The sequence below is a fragment of the Aptenodytes patagonicus genome, chromosome 12 (assembly GCF_965638725.1).
Source record: "Aptenodytes patagonicus chromosome 12, bAptPat1.pri.cur, whole genome shotgun sequence".
Classification (NCBI taxonomy): domain Eukaryota; kingdom Metazoa; phylum Chordata; class Aves; order Sphenisciformes; family Spheniscidae; genus Aptenodytes; species Aptenodytes patagonicus.
The window spans coordinates 834,617-843,397 of record NC_134960.1 but is presented as its reverse complement, the minus strand read 5'-3'; the positions used below and the strand labels follow the sequence as shown (position 1 = coordinate 843,397).

The window sequence follows — 8,781 nt, the reverse complement described above, 5'->3', positions numbered from 1 at the left end:
CGCCGCCCGCCCCGACGTGCCCCGGAGAGCCGGGCTGGGCGGGGGCCCGTCCCGCTGGAGGAGGCCGCCGGGCTGCGGGGGCGTTCCGCGGGCCAGCAGCAGCCACCAGGCCGGGCCCCTGCACAGCGCCGCGGGGAACTGGCTGCCAGTGGGCCCCGGGACCGTTGGGCTCGTGGGGGCGTCCCGTTGCGCAGCACCACCACGGACACGAAGGAAGGGAGCGCTTCAGCTGCAGCCCCCGGCCCTCAGTCCTGGCCCTGCGGCGCTGGTGCCTCACAGCAGGCCTGGGCCCGGCCACAAGCGCTGGGCAATGGCCCTGGGCAGATTCGCTCCCCTTCAAGCCGATGACAGAACCGGACTGGACAAGGGCAGCGCTGACTGCGACGGCCAGCGAGGGCTGCAGGCGGGGCCGCGCCTCACGCCTTCGCACCGTGCCGCGCGCCACAGGCTGAGCCCGGCGGGGACGGACGGGAGCCTCTGGCTGCAGTAGAAGTAAAAACAGCAACGTGTTAAAAGTGACCCATTGCCTCAACGGTAGCTTCACTGTGATGCTTTAAGAAAGCTCAAACGTCTTTTTCATGTAAAATAAGAGAGCACTTACTGGGTAAATCAAGTCGGTGCACTACCAAAAATAAAGTGAGTGCACTTAAAGCAGGAGGGAGCAAATCCACCCAGCTCTGACCGTGTCGCTCGCAGCCCGGCACTAACGCTGCACACAGACAACTCCTGCGGTCCCCAGTCCACCGGGGCCGGGCGCCCGCCGGGGCCTGCGGGACGTCGGACTAAATAAGGGAAGAGCACGGCTCCCCGCTGCGAGCATCGCCCCAGTGACGTGTCGGGATGCATGGGAATAGCTGACACAGCCAGGAGGAGTAATGGTGGTTGAGAAACATCGTAATTACCGAAGAACAATAAATACTGATTTTATAAATGCATATTTGCATCTAGTTTTATTGTAAACACTATCAGGCAACAATTCAGCCTGGTTTCTTTTTTCTTATCTTAAGCAGGCAAACTTTTAAACAAGCCCAACAAACTATGAGATCAAACAGGTCAAATTTGAGGGAAGAGGTCCGCTTGACGACAATTTCTGATTTGTGAGGTCTCAATGAATACCCCAAGGACTATATTGCGGATCCTGATATGATAAATGAAGCCAATAAAGTCTCTGCTATAGATTTATGCACTTTTTTTGAAAAACCCCTCAGTACCCACTGAACAATTTCAGTAGGAGACATATGGAAGTCTAAGAGCTAAAACGGCATTATTTCTAATCATTTAAGTATTGCAGAGAACCCTTATAACCTACCATAGGAAAATAGAAACATGGCCATAAATTACCCTGTCTAGGCTTGCAACCTCAGCATGAAGTACATGTGAGCAGTCTCTTAACTCATCAGAGTCTCAGCGGTAATATGCGAGTTAAGGCTGCGTTAACATTACTCGTGAATATCAAATGTAATAAGTTAATGCTTTGGGGAAAAAATACCATTTCCCCTGTTTGCGTCAACCTCTTGAAGCCCCTGTGTTCTGTGCCACCAGTGGCAGCCTGCAAAGTATCCCACATCATTGCTTCACCTCAACTAATTGGAGTTTACCTTCTGCGGATTACAACATGGGATTAATATTAAGCAACAGAAGTCCTCCTCACCACCAGCCTGATCATGAAAAGTGCTGAGCATCGTACAGGGGAATTTTAGTTCAGCACTTCCTCATAAGTAGGCTAAAAACTTAGTGACTTCTATTTATAATAATAAATTATTGTACATTTTTTATAGCTCCAGGTTTGGGAAGGGTTTTCAATTTCCTCACATAAATCAGACCCCAAAGGAATCACTGTGTCCGCTAAAGCAGATGTAAGAATCGGCAAAATCTTCAGGAAATGCTTGTGCCACTGCAGGGCAAGTACAGAGTTAACTACAAAAGACAGCGTAATTTTAAAACGTTCAGCAAGTTAAAACCTAGGGGAGGCACCGCTCTGCTGTTGTCGTACAGACAGACTTTACAGCCTGACACGTTACCGATGTGCCCAAACTGCACCTGCTTCTGCTGCTTTTAATGATGTTACTGGAGTGCCTGGTGGGTCGGGACCTGGCTGTGCCGGGCACCAAATACCAAACTGAGGGACAGTGCCAGCAAGTTCAGGCTGAGCTCCAGATGCCAGAGATATTTACGCAGGTGCTTAACTTCCGAATGCTGAGAATTTCCTCTAGCGTCGGGGGATATGTTTACCCCTGCAGACACTGGGGTCTGGGCTGATTCAAAAGTTAGATAGGTCTATGTAGCAGACAAGAGGGACAGTCAGTAGCAGCAGTGCGGTATTCGTGTTTACGGTGAGATATGTATAATGTGCCTTTCCCATCTTTTAAAAACTTGTCACGATAGTGAGGCTGCTTGAAGGTTAAATAATTCCAAGCTTTCAACAAAATATTGCTGTGGTGCTTGTAGCTTGCTGCAGGGATGGCGGTCCTGATCAGGCAGCGCAGATCTGGCAGGGCTGCAGGCCACTTTCGTTGCAAGCTGGACATCGGAGAGCCCTGTAGGACTCTCTGAATCTGTTTGCCAGCATTGAAAACTTGCTTCCATGGCACAGTGAGCAAGGAGCAGAGCCTGACCCTTTACACTGGGAACAACTGTGTTCAGCGTCTCCTTCCTGAAAGAGACAGATCATGAAAAAAAAATCTGTTACTGGATATCAGACACCAAAGTCAGTAACATACTTGAAAGAGGGAAATTCTGTCTTCTGGTCTTTTAAGTAATTGCTGCTCCTGACATGCCACTCTGCCAATAATACTCAGTTCTCTACAGCAAGATCTTCAAGAAAAAGGCTCCTGTATATTTGGGGACAATTCGTGGATACTTCTAGAAAATGAGAAGTTAATGTGCCTTATAACACAATACTTTCAAATTCATCTTTCTCCGCCTGCAAGGCTCTGCATAGCTCCACTCGCCTTCCTGTCATTTCTTAACCCATCCATCTTCTCAGCTCTGTATCCTCAGTTTTGAGCCATGCTTCATTTCTTCAAGCATTTCTCCTCACCCTCTCCCTCCCGAATCCCTCATCACTGACATGCACAGCTTCTTTCGAGCTGTCCCTTGTGCCTGCAACTCTCTCCCAGGGTGCCAGACAGCGTCTTTCAAATCCCATCTTAAAATTCAGTGCTTCCACAGAGCCCAGAAATGATTAAATATCTGCGTCAGGAAGAATGTAGCATGGCGTAGGTTCGTTCTTTTGATGTCAGGTTCAGAGTCCTGCATCATTCCTGTGCAGCGGTATGGAACGAAGTTTTAACTAAGATATGGGGAGTTGGTGCCAGATATGCTTCATATCGGTGCCTGCTTATGAATTTGATAGTCCAAATTAATTGACTTCTCAGAAGAATAACCTTCCTGTGGTTTGGTCATCTTTAAATGAATGTTCATAATACCAGTGTATAGGAAGTCCAAAATTATTCTAAAAAAATCATAGTTTTAGGACTTTCAAGTTTTACTTTTTGTTCCCAAACATCAAGGAGAACAGAAGCACTTTGCTGAGTTCTTCCAAGGTTAACAGATTTCTCTGGAACAATGCCTTACAGGAGCTGTTGTCCTTCTCCAAAGCGTGCTCCTCCAGTGAGGGCGACTGGAGGAGGAAGGCAATCAATTACCTTATGGAGGTCTTTTTCAACATATATTCCCCCGAAGGCCAGAAGTGATTTTTTGATGACTCGGAAAGGTGTCTGCCAGTAGATGGGATGAATCTTGGCTTTTACGTTAAAGCCCTCTTTCTGAAAATCAAGTTTATTTCAACGCTGACAAAGGCCAGAATTCCTACTTAGTTTCTCAGGGCTGTTTTCAGTTTTCATGGGGTCTTTGTGCAAGTGAGCCATAAGCAAGGCTCGTGCTTGCAGAAGGACCAAGGTAACCCGCACTCAGCACAGGTCGGTCTCAGATCCACAAAACTGTAATGCTTCATATTTGCCCTGCACGACAACATTATGTTTTGTGGGATCAAATTATGGTCAGACTAATTGGGATTGTGACCAACAAAGACTAACCCATGAGAAAACAAGTGGAAGGCACAATCTTATTTCAGCTGATACTAAAATTTTAGCCTCCGGCAGTCTCAACCACAGAGCAGCTGTGTTTAGCTTTGTCAGGCTGGAGAAACTCCGGCCTGCTCTTGTTCCACTGGGAGGTGGTGACGAAGGACGGACCTAAGCCAAGCTACATAAATGTCGGCGATCTCCAGGGGAAGAATCAAGTGGGAGACGTGAGCATCTGGAAACAGAACAGCTGTTCCCAGAGCGCAAACTGCAGTGCAGCGTTGATCGGTTGTCTCCCGAGTGGAAAGAGGAACAAAGTGATGCTTTTAATCCAAATTTAGTTAAGTGCCAGATACAGACATAGATGGGGCTTGGGTGGGAATACTCAGTGGTCTGACCGGGGCTGTAAGACCCAAAAGCCTTAGGGGGAAAAAAACACTTTCAGTTTTCTCTTACCTGCACATACTGGTTGCAGGCAATCTTTTTTTCCACATCTTTTTTATGTCCACCACCAAATCTTTCTTTCCTTTCCCGGTATATGAAGGCCCAGTCATTTATTCCCTCAGTCTGGATGATTCTTCTCATGAGCTCTTTCTGGTCCATTGGTGCACGGATGATTTTCAGGTTATTAGTGTAGATTACGATCTTGCCAAAATCTAGAATTGGGGAAGCCTGTAGAAGGATCTTAATCAATGTCTCACCTGTATAAATACACTCTGCAAACACCGATGACCCCCTCCGCCCGATCATCTGGACGGCTGACTCTGCAGGACAAGCCAGCTCCCCGCCACCACCCACAGCACTGAGCAGAACGGCTATGGGAGAACGGCAGACCAAGACCTTGGGTCAAATCTTAGGAGCCTCACTTTAACGTCATGTTCTGGATGGGGAAGGCTTTCTGGGATGTAAGTTCTCATTCTGACCCATATGCAAGAAAAAAAGACAGCACAATTCTACGAGCAGTGGCGTTGGCTTATATGGAAAAGCAACCTCTACACTGGGGGCTGACGTACATCTCTTTGAAGGTTGAGTAGGTGGGGGGTGGAGGGTGGAGAGGGGTTTTCATGGTTTTGGCCAGAAGTACAAGTTCCCCATGATGGTGACCTATTCTGCAGCCTTTGATGGGGTTTTTTTCAGATTTAAAAGAAAGCTTTCCTTTGTAATTTATTAATGCTGGCAAAAGGGTCAGATGATAAAAAATTCTCATTATCTAATGCTAAATTGTGTCCCTATCAGGGAGGAGACAGTCTAAATAACCATCTGTGGGGACACTTGAATTTGTGTTCTTTTCTAATGATTTTAAAGCTAAACTCGATATGGTCAAACTGCTCTGAAAGCAGCATTTTGCTTACCTGGTCCCTTTTTCCCTAGGTATCATATGGCAGTTACCATAGCTTATTGTTTTACGCACTCTTCATATTTTTCTCTGTTTAAGTATCTGTGTCAAGAAGTGATGCAAAAGGAGATGCTTTCCTAAGAAAATATGCCGCCAGAGTCGCACCAGCTGACATGAGGTGGCTGATGGCTCTCCTGGCAATTGGGCACCTGCTTCTCCATGGGGAGAAGGGGGGGGGGGGCAGGTGAGCACAGATCCTTACCATTTGCAGAAGGCTATAAAAGCCTCGTATTTGTTACAGAGACATGGCGTCTCCAAATACATGTTGATACAAAGCAGAACTGGTACTGGATAGCGTGATTACTCAAGATATTTATGGTTAGGGAAACTAGAAATAGGGGTGAGCGTTACCCAAGAACGCAGAACAAATTAATGGTATGGATAAGATCACAGTAGCGCTCTGTCTTTAGGCAGGAGAGTTTCATCATGGTTTGATATTTTCAGTTAAACTAGATGCCCAGCGTATCAGCCATCTGGGTTTCCTACATGCAGCTTTGATTAGCACCAAGAATTAATAGACTTTTAATGTATTCAAACCAAGGCCATGAAAACCATTTTATACTTTTTGAAGCACTTGTCTCTTTAGTTGTGTAAGTGCTAGAGTGACAGTCCTTATTTATCCAAAGACCACAACAGACGATGACACAACTTTATATCACAGCGCTTGGTGTACTTGAGTGACCTCACATTTCTCTCTAGAGGTACACTCAATTCTTGACCTTTCTGCAAGCAACTGGGGCACCGCCACCGAGCAGGCTCTGCAGGACTGGGGTGGTGTGCGAGAGGGGACTGGGCAACGGGCTGACTTGTTTGCTGACGCTAACTGCTCGTTGTTCAGTCTGAAGTGGAGTTGAATGAGCCATCTCCCAGGGAAAGGCCTGATATCGGTTCAGCAAGCCAGCTTACCTCACACCATCTTCCTTTTTATCACCTTTTCTCCAAGCAGACTCACCTCGAGTTTTACAAGTCTGCTGATTATATCAATATAACGTACTCCATTTAGAGTTTGCATATCAGTGCGACATGGCTGTGTTATCAATAGTGCCGATACACCATCATTGTTGTATGAATTGTTTAGTTGGTACATCTAGATTTGATAAAACCAAATAGCAGTAAAAGATACATACATCTAATTCCACAGGGTAAGAAAATGAATATAATCCCTGTGTATTAACCAATTTAACATATATTACACATACTATTTTTTATTAGGACTAAAGAGACACTTCTATATCGGTGGCATTAATTATATGTTAACAAGATATCCAGTGAAACTAAGCTGGGATTTTCAGAGTAGCCAAAGGGTAATGCTGACTTGCCAGAGGATGCGGATGCCTCACTCAGAGGCTCGCTGGCACACTGCTGGTGGCACTGGTTGCATCACTTGGCCAGCTCAAGTCATGCAACTGTAACGTTTAAAATATAACTAATTAAGATAATATCCACCTTACATTTGACTGCTTTAGATGCATTAGGATTACTATGTATAGATATTGATATATATGGAAATGTTATATCTTACTCTACAAAATGGACAGATGCAAATCAACCCAGTGAGGAGAGAAGACGGAGCACAGCTAGCAGATGCTGTTCACTTGCTGACTGCGCTGCTGCAAAACGTGCGGCTCCGGCCATTTGCAGAGTAAGCAGAATACAGAATTTGTGGGATAAACGCTGAAGACTTATAATCACCCTTTTAAAATCCTGGACTGACAAAAATGAGTTTTATCTGAATGCGGTTCCAGTTTGAGACTCCAAAAATGGTTTAGTTGGAAGTTGGTTTCCAGACAGTCTGACATCCCTAGGCTGGACATCACTTACCCTGCAAGGACTGTCGCTTGACTGGTAGTCGCTGAGGAGAGGAGAGTTACTGGTGAGACTGTATTTCTTGTCCTCTTTGAATATGCTGATCCGCTGGGCAGTCAGCTTGGCTGGCGAGTAAAACCTGTTTTCTGGCACTTCCCCAGCCCCGCAGAAATGGTCCCCTGGCTCAAAGCTGTGGCGGAGAAAACGCCGAGAGTGCTCTTTGCGCGGGGGCTCGAGTTCCTGCCCATCTTCATAGACTTGTTTTAGCACTCGACCACTGTAAGCTGATGATATTTTGAACCTCACTTTGCGGGGCCTTCCCTCATGCCGCTGATTGAGTTTCTTCTGGTGCTCATCCATTATTAGGATTTCAAGCTGCAGGTCCTGGAGATCAACTCCAAGAGCTTTGGGTCCAAAAGAAAACTTTCCCCAGCTTCCCCCAGCCACACAATGTATAATTCAAGGTTTCTAGTAGTTCCTCTCATCTTACAGGAAAACTGACACCACTGTATTAAATATTGATAGATATTCACAAAGAGAAAATATCGATGGTAGTGAAATATAAGGCAGGTTGGTGAATGGTGGACGGGCTGGCTTACCACAAAAAGAAAGGAGTTAACTTGGGGAGGATAGGATTAAATAGGAAACTGCCCATGTTGTGAAACCATGGAAATGTTTCTGCTATGTGCTGTGATAAGAACTACCCCAAATACACCATCCCAGCAGCTTTTCACAATTTTCTGACAAGGTGAGAAGTTAAGAAGACAAGTTCACAGAAAAAGCAATCCAGCTTCACAAATAGCAAATGTGAATAATTCCTCTTCCATTCTTGCTCTGAAACCCTGAGAGTACAAAGCTCCATTTCATTTTAATCCAAATGCGTTCCTCTACAGGTTGGTGAAGATCTAATTAAGATTTTCTCTCTCTTCAGCTTTCAATCCCTATTTGTAATTCTTGCCGGTTTTCAGGGCCTTTTGGTCATTCCGAGTTTGCTTTTCATTTTTAAAAGATGGTCACCTCCTGAGAGCCACCAGAGGCCCAATCCTCTGCTCATCTGCAGTCCCTTGCATGTGCTCAAGGAGCACAGAAAGCGCAGCTATTCCGATTTGGCCATTTTCTTTCCCAGTAGGCAAAGCAGAGGTTTGCAGAGGTGCAGAGCAGAAGGGGACGGGGCCCTAGGCTACCCTAGAAGAGACGTCAGCATTAGGCAGGCCTCTGCTTTGCACAGCAGCAGCTCTGCAAGGTGCTGGTTACAGCCAGCCTCGCTCAGCGTCTAACGGAGGGACTTTAATTCCTCGATGCTCATGCAGCCCTCCATCCCGACAGCAGCGAGCAGTGATCCAAGTTGCCTTCCCATGACAGCCCATCATTAGAGATTTTCAGATATCCTGAAACTGATACCTTACTGGCATGTGCCTCGTTACTCTGTTAAAGTAGGGGTTTGTTCACTGTGCCCATCCCCAGCTGTGCACTTTGGGCTTGTCTTTCCGTTTGAGGGAAAAAATGAAGAGTATGTTTAGTACAAAATGCATCAACAGAGTAACTGCTGTCTGG

The 8,781-nt window shown here is 46.2% G+C and overlaps 1 protein-coding gene across 1 annotated transcript; it reads right to left on the bottom strand.

Annotated features, from left to right (window-relative positions):
- Nucleotides 1–2,473: 2,473 nt before the first annotated feature.
- GRXCR2 (glutaredoxin and cysteine rich domain containing 2) lies at nt 2,474–7,587 on the bottom strand. The gene is made up of 3 exons (XM_076350377.1): nt 7,243–7,587; nt 4,482–4,697; nt 2,474–2,653 (listed from the first exon to the last, which is right to left on the bottom strand). Exons 1-3 carry the CDS (start codon nt 7,585–7,587, stop codon nt 2,474–2,476), a joined length of 741 nt encoding a protein of 246 aa, XP_076206492.1.
- Nucleotides 7,588–8,781: the final 1,194 nt, after the last annotated feature.

Coding starts and splice junctions, on each gene's coding strand:
- GRXCR2 (XM_076350377.1), bottom strand. CDS start 7,587: ATGGATGAGCACCAGAAGAAACTCAATCAGCGGCATGAGGGAAGGCCC. Junction 4,698..7,242: donor CAAGCGACAGTCCTTGCAGG/GTAAGTGATGTC, acceptor ATCCTTCTACAG/GCTTCCCCAATTCTAGATTT. Junction 2,654..4,481: donor CCTGCAACCAGTATGTGCAG/GTAAGAGAAAAC, acceptor TGTCTCTTTCAG/GAAGGAGACGCTGAACACAG.